The sequence below is a fragment of the Ambystoma mexicanum genome, chromosome 1q, assembly GCF_040938575.1.
Source record: "Ambystoma mexicanum isolate Mex_15411 chromosome 1q, UKY_AmexF1_1, whole genome shotgun sequence".
NCBI lineage: Eukaryota > Metazoa > Chordata > Amphibia > Caudata > Ambystomatidae > Ambystoma > Ambystoma mexicanum.
This window is the reverse complement of record NC_090922.1, coordinates 930,480,361-930,503,916: the sequence shown is the minus strand read 5'-3', so window position 1 is coordinate 930,503,916 and position 23,556 is coordinate 930,480,361. Positions and strand designations below refer to the sequence as shown.

General features: G+C 44.3%; 1 protein-coding gene across 3 annotated transcripts in view; it reads left to right on the top strand.

The window, feature by feature from the left end:
* The first annotated feature begins 11,629 nt into the window (after positions 1 to 11,629).
* RTCA (RNA 3'-terminal phosphate cyclase) overlaps positions 11,630 to 23,556 on the top strand; it is a 225,437-nt gene continuing 213,510 nt past the window's right edge. The window contains exons 1-2 of one of the 3 annotated variants that reach the window (XM_069641582.1): positions 11,630 to 11,775; positions 12,105 to 12,234. In XM_069641582.1, the coding sequence (XP_069497683.1) occupies positions 11,705 to 11,775; positions 12,105 to 12,234 (201 nt within the window). In that variant the 5' untranslated portion in view covers positions 11,630 to 11,704. Of the gene's footprint in view, positions 11,883 to 12,057; positions 12,235 to 23,556 lie in introns of all 3 variants that reach the window. The other 2 variants (XM_069641584.1, XM_069641583.1) reach the window with 2 other exon arrangements.

Here is a 23,556-nt window from a genome sequence, read left to right as displayed (position 1 = left end):
CCATGGTGCAAATTAGGGACCCTTGCCCTACCCTTACCCTACAAAAATTCCCTTACTGCACTCACCTCTGCACTGGACTCTGCTAAATCATCCTACTTCACAAACCTGATCTCCTCCCTTTGCAATCACTCTCCACAAACATTAATTTACTCTTGCAGCTTTGCTCAGACCACTTAGGCTAATATCCATCACTTCCTGCCTTACTGCTAATGACTTTGTTCACTACTTTTCCTCTAAAATTCATGTCATTCTCGCAGCCCTCCTCTCTCCCTCCCCAACCCTCCTTATGTCCACCATCTCTGCCCCTACCTCTTGACTACTTTGCCCCTACCTATCCTATTGAATTAGAACTCATCCTTTACAGTGCAAACCCATCTTGTGCTCATATCGACCCTTTTACTCCCCAAATGGTAAAAGACTTAGTCTCAATCACTTGCTTTCATCTCGCCGAGATCTTGAACCACTCTCTCCCGGTTGCACTCTTCTACTTTCTTATCTCTATTGAGTAAATCCTCTGCTGATCTAAATGTCCCAGCAAACTATCACCCAGTTTCCTGCATCCCCATTGTTCAAAGATTCTTGAGCAGGTGGTCTTCAACTGGATCACTAAATACCTTGAGGATAATGGCCTTAGAAATCCACTTCAGTCTGGCTTCATACTTTCTATGCTCATCCCTTTGGACCTCTCTGCCGCTTTCAACACAGTCAACCATGCCTCTCGCGAGGACCTTGGTCTTCGGAAGTGTGCTCTCGGCTGGATCGCCTATCTGGAAGGTCGATCCTTTAACTTCCAAACCTGAACTCACCCCCCTCACTGTCTGTGTCCACCAAGGTTCAGTCCTTGAACCTCTGCTCTTCACCCTCCATACTGCTACCTTAGGAAGATGTATATCATCCTTAGGCTTTCACTATAAACTTTTTGCTGATGACCCTTAATTTTTGTTCTCCTTTTTCTCCAGCAAACAGCCATCTTGGAACGGATAATGAACAGTCTCACTTCAATTCATCACTGGATGGCTCTCCGCTGCCACATGCTGACTTTATAAAAACCGGAAATCATCTGTCTCCGCGCTTCCAATTCCGTCCGTACCCTTCCCTCTCCCACCTGACCTTCATGCTACTGTGCGCAAGGTTCACAATCTTGGGGTCCTCTTTGATAGTGACCTCTCACTGCAAGAATAGAGCACTATAACTGCAGTTACTGCTCATATTAACCTTCTCAACATTTAGAAAATGGATCCTTTTATTTATTTATTTAAATTCTTAATAAAGCGACAAATTGCCTGCAGGCCTCACAGCGCACACAAAACAAAACAGAAACACAGTCAGAGATGGACAGAGAGGCTTCAAGTTCTGAAATAAGCAAAGCTAAGGAGCGGTGAAGAGGAAGGTCTTCAGGTTATTTTTGAAGTCAACCAAATAAGTGGAGGACTTGAGGTGAAGTGGGATAGAGTTCCACATGACTGGGGCAATAACATCAAACTTGGTTTTCCCAAATTTGGCAAGACGAAAACGAGGCTGGCAGAACCTAGCCTGTTCAACTGACCTGAGAGGTCGTCCTGTGACATATCACTGAATGCGTTCCAGGTGGTAACTGGGTGCAATGGCGTTCAGACACTTAAACGTGAGTGTAAGGATCTTGAAAGAGACCCTGTGCCTATTGGGCAGCCAGTGCAATTTGTTCTGGGCTTCAGTGATGCAATGCCGCGCGTTTTGGCCAAATGAGATCGCATGGGGAGTGCAGCATCAATGGTGACACCGAGCGTTTTTACGCTTTGGACAACAGGGATGGAAATGTTGGCAATCAGAAATGAAGCATAATCGGCAGAGAGATTCTTTAGCTTAAGACTGGAGCTGGCTATGAGGATTTCTGTTTTGCCCGTGTTCAAAGCCATGGAGTTCTGAGTCATCCAGGAGTGAACAATAGAGTAACAGAGTAAATAGCAGTAATAGCCTTCGAGTCAACAGATTAAGAGCCAGAGAGCTCAAGGATGACCTGGGTGTCATCAGCATAGTTGGTATACAAGACACCCAGGTCATCAAGCAGTAAGAGGAAGGATATAAATGTTGAAAAGTGTAGAAGATAAAGAAGATCCCTGAGGAACACCTTGTGTCAGCAAGGAAGGACTAGAGGAGTCATCGTGGATGACAACAAGAGCATTGCGGGGGCCCAGAAAGGAGACCAACCATTGTGTGGTTAACTCAGCGCAGCCAACAAGGGATTGCAGCCTGGATGCCAAGAGCTTGTGGTCGACCAAATAAATCTAAAGCGGCCGAGAGAGCAGGCAACATAAAAAGTGCTGGATGGCTGTGATCGATAATAGGTGCCAAATTAGATTTTAAATCAAGCATGACAGTTTCTGTGCCATGACAGGCCCGATAACCGGATTGCGAGGCCCCAGTATAGCATTGTCCTCGATGAATTTTTGTAACTGAAGGTAGGCCACCTGGTCCATTACCTTAAGTAAAAAACGGACATTAGTAATCGGGCAATAGTGCTTAGGCAGGAGTGGGTCGAGATTGGCTTTCTTGAGCAAGTGGGTGATCCAAACTTCCTTAAGGTTGGTGGGTACCCGACACTCAAGAAAGGACTGATTAATCAGTTTAGTCACTCATGGACCGATGGTATCAAGACATTGCACTAGAAACCTGGAGGGGCAAGCATCGCCCTAACATGAGGGTAGCTTCATGTGGAGAATAATCTTGGTCACTTCAGATACTGTGCAGGGGGTGAAAGAAAAAGAGCACTTTGGAGTGGGGTCTTGTCAGCGACACCCGACTGCGATGAAGGAAGAGGCAGTGATACTGGTGACACCAGGCTAGAGCCAGGCCGCTCGGAGGCCGCTAGTAGAGGCTGCTTAAGGCTCGGCTGATCCGATGTGGCGCAAGTCATTCAAGCTGATGCTGGCGGTAAGGGGACCTGCGTGACATTGGTCTGTAATGAGGCACTAGCCTCCAAGTGAGAGGCAATTTTCGAAGAAAAGGCATCATGAATGGTTTGACACCGTGTGGAGTCTCGAAGGGGCCTGAGAGTTAGTCTGCGTATTAGAATTGAAGTCCCGAAGGATCGAGAAAAGCTCCTTGGAACTGGATTTTGCTTGGACAATGCGATTGTTATAATGGGCAGATTCTGCCAAAATAACAGCGGGTTGAAACTTTTTTACAGCACATTTGTATTCAGCTAACAAAGGTGGAGACCGTTGTTTCCACCAGGCACGCTCTGCTGCTCGCTTGCAGTGCCTGAGGGTGAGAATATTATCATTAAACCAATGCTTTGTGAGTGTTTCGGTCTTAATGCGCCTGATACTGATAGGAGCGAGGTCCTCAATGATTGAGTCAAGTGTAGTTTTAATATGCGCTGAGATAGCAGATGAACTATCAAAGTTCTGCACATTTCTTGTGTTCGAGCTCCTGAGACAGTCTATAAGGAGTGAGTTTTTTTAAAGGCTCTAGCCGTGACAAAATGTCTGGGTCTAACGTCAACTCTTAGAGACACAGCAGGCAGCGTGATGGAAAAAGTAAGCAGGGAGTGATCGGACCAGGGACATAAAGTGCTAACTGGACCAGAGACAGAGACTCCATGTAATAAAACCCAGTCAAGGATATGCCCTCCAACGTGAGTAGGCTTGGTGACTTGTTGCAGGTAGCCAATGGCAGAAAGAGCAGCCAACAGTGATTGAGCGACCTTATCAGAGGGGACATTAGCCCAGAGGTTAAAGTCACCCAACAAGACCACAGGGGCTTTAATGCTCGTAACACTGCTAAGCAGATGTAAAATGTGTTCCCCCGAACATGGATATGTTACGAGGTGGATGTTAAATGAGAATAACTGTAAGGGTAGTATTGTCATTAGAAAATTACTGAGGAACCTTTCTTGTTGGGGTTTCCCTAAAGATGGACCTCAGCGCCCTTTTGTGTTGCTGATAGTTAACTATTTCACAGTCGCATGGGATTGTAACAACAGAGTTCCGGTTCCTCAACTCCGTTTTGGCTTTAACAATGCATGTGAATCATTGGTGGTTAAGATCAATGACAATACTACAATAAACGTTTTGGTTACTATTTCTCTCATGCGCCCTTGCTGTTCGAGAAGAAGAAAACAAGTGACCCTCCTTCTCTTGATTTTGTAAAAGATTAGTATCTTTTATTTAAACATTTTCTAGTACTCTTTACTATGCCCTTTGTGATAACACGTGTTTCAACGATCACATCGTCTTTTTTGAATCAGGGCTAGTCATTCAACATTTGCAAAACAAATAAATGATTTACATTTTCAAAGGTGATCCCAATTATATATGCCCAAGTACAAATGAATTATTACATTTGAAAATCATGCATTCATTACATTTTGCATTCATTGGGTTTGCCATTGAGGGAGGGGTAAGGGAAGGAGTGTGAGGGAGAATACCAAAAATACACAAACAAAGAAAAAGAGAAAAATATTCACAAGAAAAAATGTTAGTAGTTACTGTCACATTGGTCATTTCAACATATTCCACATGTTTTCATGAAGTACTGGTAAGTACTGGTATTGTTTAAATCCTCTTACCTAATGGTTCCTGTTTAGATCTCCTATTTCTTATATTAATCTCCGGTTTGGATTCAAATAATTGTGTTTTTTCAGTCATGGGTTAAATCCCTGCAAACGAAAACGTCATAACGACGAGAACCGCCTCAGTTCATGTGACACACTGGTTTTCTCTGATTCTATTGGGTATCCCCTAATGTATTGAGTTAAAGCAGTGTTCAGTTGCTATTTAATTAAATAACTAAGATTACCCAAAATATCAATTGCCATAGCGTTTTGCTAATGTATGTCCATTTTGAAAGATGAATGAAAACTATGCCATATGATGTGCCGGCAAAGGATGCTCTTGTATACATAGTCCGAGTAGAGCAGTGAGTGCTCTACTAAACAACGTTAGAAAAAGTAACAATATTACATGCGGTTCGTTTCGAAAATAGTTTGCTTTTCTAATTTTGTTTTGTTCGGTTGACGCATCTACATGCAGACCCACGTGTCTCCATAACTACTGTTGCTGCCCCCGCGGGAGACCCTCTTACACGCTTACCTGCAGCAGCGTGTTTTGTTCCAGTTAGTCCTCATGTTTTTTGCCGTCTCACTGTTGACATTAACTAGTAATGGTTGCTAAGCTACCTAGTCCTACTTCTATGCTGACTATGATCGCCATGTTTGGTGTTTTCCTAATCGTACGAACTCAATGTTTGGTACAAAGTCCTTTTACGGGTATGCAGAGTTAAATTAAAAGTGTCTCTCGTGTGTGCACATGTCTAAGTAATTAATTGCATAATTTAGATGCAATTTGTTTAATCAATCCGCGAAATGGATTTTGCTACATCCTAGTCGTGATTGGAAGTTTTACCTTAACCATTTAAATCTAATTTTTCTACAATGTTGTAATCGATTGCATGTCAATTATTACAGTTCTATTAAATATTGATTTGATGCCTTTGGATTAGTCCTTCTTCTATTTCACTGACCACAGCCATTTTTTGGGCAAATAGCATGGATATGCAATGTTACAGTTGCATTTTGCCCTTATTGATTAATGTATTTTCAAAAAGCTGTTAATTGAGATTTTTACAAACCCCTTTTTTCGTACAATAAAATGTATAGGTGCTAGTCTAATGTGAGCCTTAACAAGGAAAGTTTGTTGAATACTCAAGACTTGTTGATGATTTAAATATAATGTCACAAGACGTTGTCAACGTGACATCATTGATTCCCTACTTACGATTATTTAGAACATCCAATAACAGTACTAGTCTGTCCTATCCCGTTCAGCTTGCCATCTATGTTTTCTGCTTATGTTATTGAAAAATAATAATGCATAATCGTTAGTTGGTTACATACATCTTGGTTCACACTGAAAAATCTTTTTGGCATGTTAATGATTACAGACATTTAGTTTTATAAGAAAGAGGCCATTTCATGGTCTGAATTTAGACCTCTTTCTACCGCGGGAATTTTACATATCAATTTTGCTTCCTCTTGTCTGAGTTTCGCTTCATGATCTCCACCTCTTGGTCCTAGAGTCACTCTCTTGAGACCTATGAATTTAAGTTGTTGTTTGTCTATTAGTTGATGGTTTTTTTGCCAGTGTTGAGCCAGGAGTAGATTAATATCCTGACTTCCAATGGGTGACAAATGTTCCCTAATTCTGGTCCTGAGTTCTCTGATTGTGCTGCCTATATAGATTTTCTTACAGTGGCAAATGATTGCATAGACCACAAACCTGGTCTTACAGTTAATGGAGTCTACAATTCTTTCGGTTATACCATATGTATCCTTGAAGATCAATGTGTTGATTAATGCATGTCTGCACATTGAACACGTGCCACATTTATGAAAACCTGTTGGTGGTGAAAGCCATGTGATGGGATTTTCTTTTCTGACTTCTGGAAGTAAGGACTCCGAATGTTTTTGATGGTTTTCGCACGTCTGTAGATCAAAGTCGGGTTCTCTCCTATGTATTTCTTCACATTTGGGTCTAATTGTAGCAAGTGCCAGTTCTTTCTCAAAATGTTTCTCAATACTTTATTGTTCGCACAATAGTTAGTGATGAAATTTATTTATTTCTTCTCTTCCCACTGGTTTGGATTCAGTTTTCTTAAGGGTACTTTCTCTATTAAGTTTTGATGCACGAGCATCAGTGAAATAGAAGGACTAATCCAAAGGCATGAAATCAATATTTACTAGAACTGCAATAATTGACATGCGATCGATTACAACATTGTAGAAAGATTAGATTTAAATGGTTAAGGTAAAACTTCCAATCACGTCTAGGATGTATCGAAATCCATTTCGCGGATTGATTAAACAAATTGCATCTAAATTATGCAATTAATTACTTAGACATGTGCACACAGGAGAGACACTTTTAATTTAACTCTGCATACCTTATTTATTATTACTTATTATTTTTTTTTTAAGAACGCTACTTATTTATTATTGAATATAGTTGAATTTACATCAACTTTTTCAATTTTTGCATAGAAAAATTCATAAACATAGACAGTAACAAAAAAAAATACTTCAAATTCACAATAGAAAAGAATCAGCCAGTTAAATTCATGAGTTGACAAAATTGGTAAAATATTTTCATGATATGATAAAATATCTACAGACAAGTTTGACATTATAAAACAGACAGTGTAGCACCGAATTCATTCCATGTTCAAAGCCTTTAAAAAATTAATAGTGGCAATTCTTATGCTCATACATTCAGTTGCTGCCAAGGCGGCCCATCTGTTTCTCGGGTCAATTTGTGCAAAATACGCAAAATGATTCACAAAATGAACACTTTTCAAGCTCATGAGGGCTGGGCAGTCCAATATTATATGTTGCAGAGTTTCGACAATAGCGGCATTTTTACAGAACCTGCACCAGTTAAGATCTGAGGAAATTTGCCTCTTTCTTGTTTTAACCTCACGAGTGGGCCAGATGTTGAGTCGCAACCGTAAGGTAGCAGTTCTAATAGCAGCAGATGGAGCCAAACATAGATAGGATGCAATTTCTCTGTATCGTTTAGGGCCAAATATTGCAGAATCAAAGTCTTTGTAAGTTAAGCATTGAGCTCTAGTGTCAATCCAGTCCATCATATACACTTTCTTCTTTGCTTTTTCCGGATGGAACACGAGCAGATCAAGTGATATATCCGCGTTCAACATAATCCTCAAAATACTTGTGGACCAATTTTTTGGAAATGTTTCTGATGAGTTAAGTAGATAACTGGAAATGGAGGATAATGTAGAGTTATCACGTATGGATAGCAAGCATTTACGAAATAAGGCACATAGTCGCCAATTGTGTAGGGCCATTAAGGATATTAAGCCTAGTTCATAGCGCAGCAACGCACCAGGGACACATTGTGGTAGATGTAAAATTGCACGCCAGAACTTGGCTTCTAATAAATTAAGAAAACCTATGGGAATGATTTGCGTTTCAAGACCATAAAGGATAGTTGCTACAACATTCTGGTTCCAATATGTAATGGCAGCATTGATTGAAAATGTACCATATTTTGAAACAATAAAGCGTGTTTGACAAATTGCCATAGTTAGCTTCTGTTTAATTTTTTTCAGATGCGATTCTAGTGCAGGACAGCCATCAAAAATAAGACCCAAATAAACATAATTTGGAACCATCTTTATGGGGATGCCCTCGATTTGCCAATCTAACAAATGCTTGCGTAAACCTTTAGGAACAAACGTGACAATCTGTGTTTTAACGGTGTTCATTATCAATTCATTTTCTTTAAAGTAATGACAAAGAGCCGACAGAAGGTTACGTAAGCCACTAGGTGTTTTTGAAACTAAGACAAGATCGTCAGCATACCACAAGGCACTAATTTTCACACCATTTAATTTGGGTGCATCAGTTATGATTTTATCAAAGAACTCTGCATACCCGTAAAAGGACTTTGTACCAAACATTGAGTTCGTACTATTAGGAAAACACCAAACATGGCGATCATAGTCAGCATAGAAGTAGGACTAGGTAGCTTAGCAACCATTACTAGTTAATGTCAACAGTGAGACAGCAAAAACACGAGGACTAACTGGAACAAGACACGCTGCTGCAGGTAAGCGTGTAAGAGGGTCTCCCGCGGGGGCAGCAACAGTAGTTAAGGAGACACGTGGGTCCGCATGTAGATGCGTGAACCGAACAAGCCAAAATTAGAAAAGCAAACTATTTTCGAAACGAACCGCATGTAATATTGTTACTTTTTCTAACGTTGTTTAGTAGAGCACTCATTGCTCTACTCGGACTATGTATACAAGAGCATCCTTTGCCGTCACATAATATGGCATAGTTTTCATTCATCTTTCAAAAGGGACATACATTAGCAAACATGCTATGGCAATTAATATTTTGGGTAACCTTGGTTATTTAATTAAATAGCAACTAAACACTGCTTTAACTCAATACATTAGGGGATACCCAATAGAATTAGAGAAAACCAGTGTGTCACATGAACTGAGTCGGTTCCCATCGTTATGAGGTTTTCATTTGCAGGGATTTAACCCATGACTGAAAAAACACAATTATTTGAATCCAAACCAGAGATTAATATAAGAAATATGAGATCTAAACAGGAACCATTAGGTAAGAGGATTTAAACGATACCAGTACTTACCAGTACTTCATGAAAATTTGTGGAATATGTTCAAATGATCAATGTGACAGTAACTACTAACATTTTTTTATTGTGAATATTTTTCTCTTTTTCTTTGTTTGTGTGTTTTTCGTATTCTCCGTCACACTCCTACCCTTCACCCCTCCCTCAATGGCAAACCCAATGAATGCAAAATGTAATTAATGCATGATTTTCAAATGTAATAATTCATTTGTACTTGGGCATATATAATTGGGCTCACCTTTGAAAATGTAAATCATTTATTTGTTTTGCAAATGTTGAATGACTAGCCCTGATTCGAAAAAGACGGTGTGTTCGTCGAAACACGTGTTATCACAAAGGGCATAGTAAAGAGTACTACTAAGTAAAGAGTACTAGAAAATGTTTAAATAAAAGATACTAATCTTTTACAAAATCAAGAGGAGGGTCACTTGTTTTCTTCTTCTCGAACAGCAAGGGCGCATGAGAGAAATAATAACCAAAAAGTTTTTTGTAGTATTGTCATTGATCTTGATCTTAACCACCAATGATTCACATTCCTCCAAGGGCTCATGTGGACAAAGATGATACTGAAGTGTGTCTTTCAGTCGAAGGGCAACCCCCCCTTTTAACAACCCATAATAGGACATAGCCTGGGGGGACAGCCAGGGTGGCCTTGTTCGATATGCAATCACTGAGCAATGACTCTGTGATTGCCATGAGATCATACCCAGACTGTGCCAGCAGATCTTCTACTTGTACCCCATGTGACACCAATGAGTGTGTATCTAGGAGTGAAGCAACTAAGGATTGCATGGGCACACCCTTGGCAATAGCTGGTGGGCCGGCAGTGTTGTCATTCAAGGTGTCCTCCGAGTCCAAAACATGTCCCTTGGGCACATCTCGGCACGAGACGAGAACCAAAGGAACGAGAGAAGTCTAGGAACAAAACCAAAGAGGTCCTACCTAAGTATGTGGAGGCAAAAAGCACACAAAGAGGAAGCCAGACAAGAGGGGTAACAATGGTCCACAATCCGGACACAAACCGGCCTACGTAACGCCCCGGCGCTGACGCCCACTCTACGAAAACTCTACTAGCAAACTTGACTACTGCTCAAGCATACTCCTTGGCCTTCCTCTCTACTCCTTCAACTTTGCTACATGCACTCTCTACATCCTACACAGATTCTCCTCATTTCTACTTACCAACAACATTCTGGTTGGCTCGCCATACACAACTGATCCCTTTTCAAGTTTCTTGTCCTAGTCTACAAAGCTATCACTGCTCATGCTCCCCAGTACCGGTCTGATTCTAACTCTGTTCACTCAACATCTTGTTCCCTCTGATCATTCTCTGCACTCAACCTCAGTCCAATGCCACACGCCTTCTCTCGCTTTCTCCCTACTTGCTTCCATGGAACCCTTTGCCCATCACAATCAAAGCCAGCCCAAATGTGGATCTCTAAAGCTTGGCTGAAACTTTACTTACATGCTAAAGAGGGAGCTTCCCTTGCTCTCTTGCCCATCCTCCCTACCTGACCCCACCACTCCCTCCAATAACACTTAATAATTTAATTTTATATAGTTATGCAGTACTCCTCTTTAGTTTGAAGCACTTGTCCCCTTAGGTTAATGTTACCTTTGTAAGTAGGCTGTTTTCTCATATACATTGTTTCTGTTTGTTTTGTCCCTGGAATATGTACTTTTTTACACTGTAAAACCGGTTGACCACTTTTGCTCATCTTTGTGCTTTGTACAGGCACCCTTCTTTGGAATGCCTCTGTCGTCTGCAAGTGTGTTATTGTAGGTCATGTTTGATCGAAGTGACATCCTTTACTTAAAATGTTTTTTAAAAGTTGTCTACCCGACCATATTTAGATCATTCTACTAACATGTTGAACAAAAACAGTAGTTTATGTTCAACGTGTTAGTGAAATTATGTATATATGGCCAGGTGGGGTGTTTTATTATGTGATATTTTATGAAGTAAACTCTACAAAAACAATGCTATTTTAGCCCTGTGTTTTATCACCGTTTACATGCCCATTACTTGTCTGCCATGACTACTGCCCATGGATCCCCCTCGCTGACAAAATTTTGAGTTCCCTTTCCAGCACGCTCCACATTGGCCTACAAAAACCGACCCACACTGAGCAGTACAACTGTTTACGTTCTTCTAGAAGGTCGAGTGTCAGCCACTGGGCATTTTACCTGGCCCTGGTTCAGATCCTGAATGTTTTCTGTGGTTTCACTCCTTGGATTTTAACATATGGTGCTTTATCATAATAATCGCTGACAGGGTTTGCCATGCTGCAGGCCCAGTGCCCCGCTAGCCTAGCCGTTGCTGCATGCAATATCGGTGCTCGACTGTATGCCCTAGCTTTGGTGATGCGGAGCTGGCCCTTGCTGTACCCTCGCTGGCTGGAGGCCCTAAGCTGCGGTGCCCGTGAGTGGTGCTCTATCGCCTGTCTATCAAGCTGCAGGCCGTGGTAGCGATGGGCTGCCAGCCGCAGGGCTTGTGATTAGCGCCTTGGCGTTTAGGCCATGCCGTGTACGTTGTGCGCATGCGCATTTACGATCTGTGTCTGCTCTCCCGGTTCTCTGTTCTCCGCCACTACCTTCGCTTCTCGAGAGTGTAAGTCTCGGCTCCCACCCATCTGAGAGTCTCCGCGTTTAGGCGCCGCGGTGGGCGGGAGTGCCGAGTGTGGGTCCAGTATTGGAATTGGTCATGTTCTTCTATAGGCATAGCTCTCAACCATTTGTGTCACAAAGGCGGGTGAAAACACCCGATTTTATTTTTGGCGGGTGAGAGGCCCATTGAAATGAATGGGCATGCCTGAGGCTTGGCGGGTGAGTCAGCTGTTTAGAAGGCGGGTGACACCCGCCAAAAGCGTGTGAGTTGAGAGCTATGCTATAGGGCCGCATCCTCGCCCCGTTACTGACTCCATGCGTTTTCTCTTGTAGCACGTTTCCCTCAACGGCGAACCCCGCAACACGCAGACCCGATCTCATCATCCCGCCCAGAGCCGCAGCAACTGGGGCCACCATGTCCGCCGAGTATATGCTAGAGATCGATGGCAGCATTATGGAAGGGGTGAGTGAGTGCGGCTGCTGCAGCTGGGAGTGGGGCAGGGGTTCCGGGGCACAGCGGCGGTCGTCCCTTCGTACTCTGCGTGCGCAGTGTTTGTCACCAATCGCAAATGGAGCTCTGTGTAGGGGCTCAGGATATATTGCATCTCCACCACCACCAGCAGCGTTGCAGGGGAGGCGAACAGTCATGGTAGGAAACCGTACTCTCCCGTGGAGAGGGCCATGCCAAGTCTTACCGGAAAGAAGAGACTAGGACCCTGTCAGTTTAGGGGCGAAGGGACCTCCTTTTTGGGGAGGGACCATGTCTCCTGGAGGGCGGTGACTTCTAAGGAGAGACCTGGATGATCCCCAGAGAGCGAAGAGTTAATAGATTAGAGCCCTAGTGGGAGCAATGGGCAGCATAGAGTCCACGGCTTATTAGTGACTAGTCACAAGTGCCACCTGAACGGTTTATTTTTCAGGAAACAGTCAGAGGTTGAAGCGTTCAGGGCATACGTCCTAAAAAAAAAAAAAAAAGAAGAACCTGAGGGACTAATTGTATCTTTGCTTCGTCAGATGTTTTGAACTACAACTCCCATCAGCTCTAAGTAGCAAATACAATAGCGAGGGATCATGGGAGTGCAGTCCACAATATCTGGTGTGCCACAGGTTGTACAGAAGCACAGGAGGGGGCACAAGAGGACGTGAAGTGATAGAAAGGTAAATCCAGCCCCTTGTAATAAATGGTGGGAGGGGGCTTGGGAGTGATACTTGATTTGGGGAAAACTGTTTTCTTTTCTGCTGCTCATTAATAATCTGCATTGAAAGTAACTGCTGAGGAGAAAATGCTAAATACAACCCCCCCCCCCAACCCCACGTCCCCTGAAAAATAGTCTATATTACACTCCAGTATGTCTGTCCTACACTATATTTCAGTAGTAAGCTGTACAATTCTGTGTTTCATGATTAACACTAGTGTATGGTTTGGGTACTGCAACATTTGTACATATTATTGGCATAGTTTACTACAGTATACACAGATTAAATGTCAGTAATTTTTAGTAGAACCAGTAATACATTAATTGCGCCTCTATTATGCTTCCATAAATTGTACCGTATCCGGTAGTGTACCGTATCATACAGAACTGCACAATTGTAATAAGTACTGCAGTTCATAATTTCTTTTCTGTGATAATTGTGCAAATGTATATTACATGTTACGGTACTCGCAGCTAAAATGCAGTCATTTCTTTTAGCAACTATAATACATACATTGCTTCTCTATTATACTTCAGTATCTAATGTAGTTTTAGTGCACTGCAGAATATTACAGAACTTACTTTTGTTATATGTAGTTAATGGTTTCCTAGCTGTAGCATTCGTACAGTGTGTACTACAGTTTCTGCAGTATTCACGTCAAACTGTATCTGATCAAGTAGCTCGCTCAACACTCTGGATCAGTACAATGTCATTCAACATGAGTTGACAAACTCGGTCGGCCCACTCAGTGCGCAATAATGATACCCAGGGGCGTTGCTAGAGGGGGGGGGGGGCTAAGGGGGCTATATAGCCCCTGATCTTTTGGTTGTAGCTCCGGATAGAATCTCAGGAGCTACAGCCAAAATACTAGCTAGCCCCCAGTTCCGACATCAGCTTAGCCCCGGGTCTTTTCCAGACCTAGCAACTCCCCTGCTGATACCAGTTATTACAGTGCTTGGAAGCGGATCTGGATAAATCGCATTATACATTTGATTAGTGTTATTGTTACCTGAAAGTGATCTTTTTATAATAATTTCTCCTGCACCAGTCTTGTCTGCAAGTATGATCCCAATCTGTGGATGAATCTGGCACCACATCTCCTACAGTCTTTGGGGTGAGAGTGCTAATTGGTGGATTGTGAAGCGGTTGAGGAAGGTTGGGTTCTGACATCCACCAGTCCCTGGCAATGGCTAGGTGTTTGCCAAAAATCGAAGTGCACAATTTCAAAGTATGCTTCTCGAAAGGACATTTCTTTTGGGCCTATGAAAACCCAATGCAAAAAACACCTATTTTCAACTCTGTTTAAATGTCAGTGGGATATCATCAAATTTCATGAGTGTTAGATGTGACTAGATAAGTTAAGTTGCTTGCCAAATTAGGGCACCTTTTAATGAATGTCAAAAGTTACAGAGCAACATGTTTCTCATTTTCCCCTGTAAAGTGTCACATAAACTTGTAGCGTTGCTATCGCTATATCAGAGGGGCAGTGATAGTGGAGTATAGATTTTCTACAGCAGGGTTCCAAATTCCTAGAAGCTATGTCGTATATAGCTCTGGTTTGTAATTTTGAATGGCCTGGTTACCTTCATATCAGTGATATTGAGGTGCTACTTTTGACTCCCCAGGGCAACTGGTGCCATGGAACATACTTATGTGACATTAACTCTGGGTATTTGGGAATGTGCCTTAAAGAGCATTAGAATACAATGCAGGCAAGTTTCTTATTTCATACACTCCAGAATAAAGACACCCCACTAGGGAAATAGGCCAGGAGATAGCATTGCAAGAATAACAAGGTTTAATTGTACAGAATACAAATATCAGCAACGGACTCTGCTGCTGGAGAGTGCTCTGATTCTTACAGTTACAAACAGGGGCTTAAAAAACCACACGTCATAATATACTGTACAATTGGGTGCCACTGATTGGAGGTACCCTACTACCCTACACATGAGCCTGTTCCATAGAGGATGCCAGGAAGTAATTGGTTAGTTCTTTCTTGTCGTCTGGATCCACGTGGGTCTGCTGGGCTCATCCTCGCAGTGAATGTTGGGGCACACATTAATACATTGTTTCTCTCTAAACTAAACATGCTAAGCCTGGTAATTAATTCATTGTGGCAGGTACCTGAGCAGCACATGAAATGGTGCCAGGGTGAAAGGAGGATAAAATACAGCCACGCTGACCCCCACATTCAGGGCTTCATTGATACCGCAGTTCTCACACTCAAGGTCCTCACCCGGGGTTTGAAGAGCCGCGCATGCTTAGATCCTCTCCTCTGTGAACACTTGATTTGTGTTGGGACAGGGGGGTTGCTTGCTTATCAGGGAATGCAAAGGTGTGGGGGTCGGGTCAGTGGTATGGGGCTGGCTCTGGCATGGGGGGGGGGGGGTTATAGGCCTAATGGCAGTTTAGTGGAGATGAATGGACGCAGCACAGAGCCTGGTGTTGTCGCATGCTCTTGCAGGGCGTATTCCTTTGGAAGATACTAAATATTCCCAACACTGGAGGAACGAGGGAGAAGTGGACTTTCATGGGACTGGGGCACTGCAGAGTCAGTCTTTCTTGCAGGAATTGGGCCTAGTGAGCAGAGAACGCAAACCATCTTATCCTTTTTGGGCATAATACAAAATGGAGTCATGGGCTATGGATTTCTAGTGCCGTGCATCTAACCCTTAGCGCTGCAGTGCCTCTACAGGTTGCCTGATAGTGCGCATTACTCCCCCTTGTACGTTATATTACCTCATATGGTGTTCGCCTTACCTGGAAGCGCCTGGGGGGATTGGGCTAGGCTAGTTTTCATCCCAACATTCCCCCCTTTCATTACTTCTACAGCAGGGGTGCACAACATGAGGCACACGGGCCGAATGCAGCCCTTCAGGACATTTATGGCCCTCCCAGCCACACGAGTTTAATGATGAAATGTTGCCTGGCATAAAGTCACTCAGTCACTAAGTCTGTCATTTATTTTTAAATTTCTTTATTGGCATTTTGCTATGGTTACAACTTTAGCATGTCATATTTAGCATACTGTTATTTGCAATTCTGCCGGCAACATATAACAAAACAACAACTTTTCAAAGAAAAAAAAACATTAACTGTCTCTGTGTTGGCCATCTAGTCTGACGCGAACAGTTTTCAATGTAGGGGGAAGCGTGCGTGGCGAGGAGGGGATAGCGGGGGGGCCCAACCTGGACACCATTTGTACCTCATCGCAGGCGCCGCCGTGGTTAAGTTCCAGTGACATCTGGGTGGACATGTTCACAGGGGCTTATCAGAGGGGTGAAACATGCTCCATGTTAGTTCCTTCCAGGCGTCTAGCGCCACACTTGAATCTTCAGTGGATCTGGCGACACTGCCCTCCCAAGCATGGGTTTTGGCGCCCACCCATCGCTCCAATTCTCTGTACCATGTGTTGTATTGTGGGCCAGCAGGTCTTTTCCAGGCCATTGCGATGGTCCTCTTGGCTAGCACACATGCTATGTCCATGAGTTTCATCGTGTGTTTGAGTTTGGCTAGCCAATAGACATTTGCCGGGGGAACAGTCATACTGGGACATGCCCGCCTCTTCGCAGGTCTGTTTTATTTAAGTCCAGAGGCACTGCACCTTTGTGCAGTCCCACAGCATCTGGAAGAGGTCTGTATTGCACCAAATGCAGTTCGGTTGCGTTTGTTTTTTAAATTTCGCTATCCTGTATGGTGTTAGATATGTGCGGTATGGGACGTTCAGTTGGATTAGTCGGAACCTTGGATTCCTGGACACTTCTTAAGGAAATGTTGTCACTAAGTCTATCATGTCAGGTGTGGGAAGCCTCAGTGGTCTATTTTTTGTCTTTGCACCATGATATGTGCAGTTTTACTTCATTTCAGTCGCATAACATAAATAAATCAAAGTGGATATGGCATGAAAAATCTATGTATCGTGTTATAGTAAAACATGGATAAATGAAAAGTCCATCTTAAAACCCATGTTTTTTTGTCTCAAATCCACACACCAATGCGCCTATCAGGCGCTTATTACCATTGATAGTGCTGCCCACTATATGGGACTCGGGTGGTATATTCGGCCCTCCAGAAAAATCAGTTTTGTACCCCTGTTCTACAATAACACATTATCCCCCCCATATTACGCTCGTTTGCACGCCTTTCTGCTCGTCTCATGCCGACGTTCCTTTTTTGGGCATACATGCCCTGCACACATGCCTTAAACTCTCTCCTCGCTACGCATACTGTTCAGATATGCAGGTCATGTACATGTATCCTCCATTGCACGCTAAATCCACCCACACTTCTGTATAGTTTTCGGGATCAGGGGGAGGTACAATGGTTGTGTGGTACAAGTTATCAACTACATTGCCAATAGGGATGGAGACCATGTGGTGTGCAGGGCCATCATTTTGATCAGTTTGGATCTCCACTTCTTTTGTATCACAAGGTACTTAACTATTCCCAATGGTCACCATCATCATTGCCCTATTAGGCACAGCTTTGCCACAAAACCGGAGACCTAATTGTCATGTGCAAAAGACCACCAGGACAACAACGATGATGAGGACCAGCATTTTCACCAATGTTCCAAGCCATGAAGGGTCCCAGCTGAAGGCCAGGGTGAACCAGTCGTCTTCTTTGACCCTAGCTTCTTTCTTCATGATCACCCCTAGCACGTGTACAGCAGTGATGACATGTGATAATGTCCCGTTTTCAGCGTCTTCAGAAGGCACGAATGAGCAACATGAACTCCCAATCTTTTTGCAAACACCGCCCTCCATTGCCGACAGGAGGTCCAACACGTATCTATTTTGCATCGTCCTAAGTCCTAGGCCCTTACTTCCACCTTGATGACGTTGAACCCCTGTTCAGTATCGTTTGCCTGCTGGATTAATTCCCATCAAACTATTTATTTATTATTATGTATCTCTTTTTCTCCTCTGCTCCGCACTTTCCCCTTCCCCTGCACTTGCACGTTCTCAATGTCACTGGGCCTAGTAAGATCGTTGTTTTGTTCTCCCCTGTTTCCCTCTCTTGCCTTGTCGCTCTTGTAAAAACGTGTGTATGAGCGCGATATAAATAAAATATCATATCATTCGGAGCCACTTGGCATTGGCCCTTGTCTGGATGCTGGGTACTAAGGATGCAAAACATTTCTCTGCCGAATGTAAAGCTTATATTTTTCAGGTATTTGTACCAGCAGCTCAGACGAGTTGTTGGAAATGTAATTTGATGCTCTTTTTCTCCTGTGTAGTCGATCACGGGGCCCTTTTTCTGGCAGCAAGCAAACGTTTGGTGGTGGCTCTGTGCGCCGAGCTTCCTGGGTGGGGGGCACAGTGGGAGTTTCGAACGAGAGTCCCCCCTTTAGGTGCTCCTCTGGCACGATCAGCAGGGCGGAATGCAGCATTGCTTGCTAACAGTTGCCCCTCCAAGAAGGTGGGAGGTGGAAGTACGCTTGTTGGCCGCGGATCCAGTAATAATCCATCAGTCCAGCTGTGCCTTTCTTGAGGTCGGGTACTATAACCGTTCGGTTGCATTGTTCATTTGACCCGACAGCCACTGTCCCTTCGCTGAAAAAACAAGTTCATATGGTTTCTGAGGTCCGCAATCCAAGTTAACTTTGCAATATGTTCGGTCCATGTTTGCCCGTATGTCTGCTCCACTAGTATTGCAATTTTCTCAGACAGCCCCAGAAGTCCATCACCCCTGCATGCACATGTTCTTGCCATTCGTTATTGACATATCTTGCTCCTTCAATCACCAGATGTGATTCTTTGAGACAGTTAGGGTTGCTGAAACTTGTTTTGCACTTTCGGGGGTCGGGATAGATGAGTTCTAGATGACCGCTGCTTGCCTGGAAAGTGCCTTTGATCCTACATAGAGCAAGGTGAATCAGACATTGTGTTTATATCATGGGTCCTTCTTGTGGTACTAAGACCTTGGGTGCCCCAGATGCATGCAGTATTAAGGAGCAGACGTAGCAACTCTCATTAGTCATTCGCCTTCCCATTGCACTCATGTCGGGAGTACCAACTGTTTGAGTGTTCGGGGGGGGCGAATGTCTCTCACCGCATTTATTCTTAAGCCTTGATATGCATAATATTTGCGTCAGCGCGCTTGTTTTATCTTTCTGTTACTGCGCAGCGTGGGCCTCTTTCCCACGGGTATTGTCTCTCTCGTAGTGTTCGCGTTGCATAGGGTTTGTTTTACCCCTGGCATTAGTAATTTAAACATTTTTTTATTGCCTATTGCGGGTTGAGAGCTGCTACTATTTACAAGGCTATTGTTATAACCACTATAATTCTTTTGCATTATGAGACACTCGGCTGGTGGTGATATACTTGCTTTCATCCTTTCATTTGGATCAGGGGAGGGGGTAGGGGTGGTTTTAGTTCTTGTAAAGTGCATAGAAATAGCACTGGGGGCATGAGGTGGCATAGCAGTTACATTGTGGAAAAATGCAGTAACATTTGAGGGTATTTTTGTTCCGTTCAAATCTACTCTCGTAACATTCAAGGGTGTACTCATGTTCCAGGTCCATTTAAACCCCCACCCCCCTCTTTTAGATGGCCAAATCCCCAGCACAAACACAAGTATAGTAAAGAAAATTGCCGTAAAATGTAGGCCCTAGTAACACTAATTCTATTCCTACTGCTATCTATAGTTGAAGAATCTCTCAGTGGTGCCATCTCCATCATGGTTGCACCTGCAGAAATTGGAAAAAATGGGGAGGGTAGGAGATGGGGAGAAGAGGAAGAGCTACAGAGAGTTTTAGTTTACGTAGCTTGTGATCTAGCAGCAATGCATGTACTGTAAATATTCTGACATGCACAAATATGATTAGCGTAGAGCTACTGTTTTGAGGTAGTGTTGTTGCTTTCTGTCTGGGTGCCTGGTGTGGTGCCCTGCGGTACCCTAGGGACATCCGAGAGGTGTATCCAATATCTCAGCCCCTTCATCTTTACTGCAAGAGGGGTGGAAAACGCCACTTTTGGCCCATGGAACCTAGGGCTGTTCCATTTTCAGACAAAGCTTCCGACGGCCCCATTCCCCAAGCAACAATGGTTGGGTGGGGGTTATGTTTGTCAGTGGGGTAGTCGTAGTCTCCATGTCCTCTGTGTGGGGTGGTGCCATCTGTTTTGTGATGCATCTGATCGCAAATGTGAGTTGGGTAAGGTACTGTTTGAACTCTTCTCCCAGAATCGTAGTTGCTCTATGAGCATCTGATGCTCTTCTTACTGGTGACTGGTGTTTGCATGTGTCGGCTAGTCACTATTTTGTGGGGGGGACATGTGGTGGTCCTTACTAGGCTGTGTGCGTAAATGAAACAGTGCTAGGGGTAGGCAGTACACCCAATTCTTTTTAGGGTGTTTCCTAATTTGGAAGGTCTGCTTTTGAGGAGGCAGTTGATTCTCTCCACCATCCCGTTTGCGTGTGGGTGGTAAATGGAGCACATACAGTGTTTAATCCCCAACAGAGTAGTCGCCTCTTCGAAGAGATCATTGAAAAAATGTGTCCCATTGTTTGATCGTAGGACGACACACACACACACTCCCCAACGGGGATAACCGTCTCTAAAAAGAACTTTTGCAGCACACTTGGCGTCTGGGTGGGCACTTGGGCCAGCCTCAACCCATCGGGAAAATGGACACACCACCACAATTAGATATCGGGCCCCATTGCACCTTTCTCCCATGTCAGCATAGTCAATATGCATCTCACGGAAGGGACCTACAGGGTGAGGCAATGTCCCTCTCTTGATTTCTCAGTGTCATTCCTGTACTTAACACTTGACACGTTGTACATTGGACCACCATATATGTCAGGTGTTCCTGTAAATTCGGTCTGCTGCAATGTGTTGTTTAGAGCTGTGGGATGGAAAATGCAACTTTTCAAACGCTGTGTATAGTAACTCCACCGGCATCATTAATCTTCCTGTGGCCTGTTGATTCCACAAGAGATCCGTGGGTGATTGCATGCATCCACGCTTGAGCCATAGATCTTGTTCTACTGCGGGTGCCCTGTGCTGTAGTTCGATGATTTGTGCTATGGGGAGGGCTGTTTATGCACCTGTGTGTTGCTCTATGTTGGATGTGACCATGACATATTCTGCCGATGTAGGTACTGGGAGGTATGCTGCCTCCTTGGCTGCTGCATTAGCGGCTGCATTTCCCAATGATATTTCGTCTGTGTTGTGTTTGTGCGCTACGCATTTAACGACCGCCACCACAGAGGGCTCTGCGAGGGAAGAAATCAATGAGTTAAGTAAGGCCGTGTGTTGTACTGGTGATCCATCCCCTCTTCTGAACCCCCTCCTCTCCAGCGCGACAGACCTGCATGCACTTTGGTGCTGACATAGGCAGAGTCTGAGTAGATGGTAACATAGCACCCCAGAGGCCCGAGTTCTGCTGCTTGTGCGGAATAGTGCCTGGGTAGTCTTTTCATGACCAGTGTTTCGTATTCTCCCTTTTCTAGGCGCACCACTGCTGCCCCAACATGTTTTTCACATGTGTCCTGGTCAATGGGTGCCGACCCATCAACGAAAAGTTCTTCTCCTTCCTGGGCTGTCTTTAGCTTTGGGGGTATTGTCACCCTCCCCTTCATATGATGCGCAATAAGGCTGTTTTATGTCCTCAGCCATGCATGGCTCGGTGAAAAACATGGTGGGATGAATTGCTTATTTCCTATCTCCGCCCCCACCAGTGGTTACTCTTCTGGATGTAAGGTAATTGACAGTACTGGACACACAAGTGCTCTCTGTGGGCTGTCCTAGTCGGGGTAGGTGTCTGTCCCTGGGAACGAGAAGGGGTTCCACCCCTAGCACCATTGCTCCCTGGTAAGGAGCTGCTTCTCTGTTAGACGCAGTAGCAAATTAGTGTCTGCTTTCCATGGCTTGTTGGTTGGGGCGGGATGGGTGTGGCTGCATGGTCTGTTGCTGGTGTGGCAGGTGGTAAGGGCCGGGGATTTGGAGAGGCAAATGTGTATATTCCTGATGAATCTCATACGGGATTTAGGACGTTCCCTGAACAGGTCCTTGTGGATGTAAGGTAATTGACAGTACTGGACACACAAATGCTCTCTCTGGGCTGTCCTAGTCTGGGTACGGTTGTTGATTGTAATTATAATTCCCTCCCTGTCTGCTGCGACATTCTCTCAGTGTCCCCACCTCCCACATGACCAACGCTGCCCGGGCCCGCCACGCCTTGGTCCTTGTCCACCAAATCCCCCTCCTCTCTACCCTCGGGACCCACCTCGTCCTCGTTGCGGCCCTCCTTGCCACTGGAGCCCTGAAAACTGTTGGTTTCCTCCCCACTGTCCTTGTCCATTGTCTGCCCATACCTCTGCCATGCTTGCTTGTGTTGCAATGGCGACGCACCCTTCCTCTCCCGTCTGCTCTGGAGGCGGCACTGCCGACACAGCAGTTAACTTCACTAGTTTATTTGGAACAAATTTTGCTTCCTCTGCTTGCCTCCTTCTTTCTCGCGCTCTTTTGATCCTCATACAATGGTGCACTATTATACTTTGAATCTCAGGCCATCCCAGCTATCTTATCGAGCGCCTTCTGCACTTCCTTAGGTAGTCCTTTTTATTTACATCCTTAGGTAGTCCTCCTTTTTACAATAAATTAAAACAAGGATGTGGATTGATCCCAGGCACTTCCCATTTCTACTCTCCACATAGCTTGAAACCAGAGAATGTACTGCGCAGCGTCTTCCTCGTCCCCCATTGTGCATTGCATTATTGATTGTGAATCAGGGGTGTCCTGGAACGTCCACCGCAGTGCCTCCCATACTCGAGCTCTAATCTTATTGAATGATGCCCCATCATGGGTATTGTTGCTCAGTGTCACTTCCGGGTATCCTGCTTTAACCCACACTGTCTCTGCCTGATCTCTCACTGCAGCTACTAACAAGCGCTTAATGTCCCCTATGGCTCGGGCCACCCCTGTGGTATGTTTTTGAAATGCATAAATCAATTTCCCCGCTTCCGCAGTGAGTTGGGGGAGGGCTTTGAGGAGATTGTTTTTGTCCATTTGCACCAAAGAGACATAATGGTCTCGCCCGCGCCCTTATGTATTAAGGGCATTTGTAATTTCACCTTTCCTTTCCCACCCTTGACAACACCTGCCTTCTTCTTTGCCAATGCTATTCTACCAAGATGTTTGTAACTTTTCACGATGCCTAAGATGAATGTAACCTACGCTGTGACACCCAAGGGTTTGGGCGTATATCCAAATGCAATAAATAAATAAACCTTTCCCTTAATCTTCCGTCGCATAGGCTTTCCACTCTTGGTGTAGTCGTGGATATCTGCTCGGCCCCTCCCTCTGTGTCTTCTTCTGTGTCATCTAAGTCATTCCAATACTCCTCATCCCCTTGTCGCGACCCCACATTCTCATACCCCAGGCTGTCTGTTCCTCCCTCTCTTTCCACACAAACAGCTCTTATGGGCACACTGTCAATCCTGAACAAGAAGTCCCCCGACTTCCTTTCATCCCTGGGTGTCTTTGGGGGCGTTCCTGGTGGCAACATTGGAACCTCTGGCGTCTGTGTTGTTTCTCAGGCTGCTCTCAACCATGCCAATTCTGTACGTGTGGTGG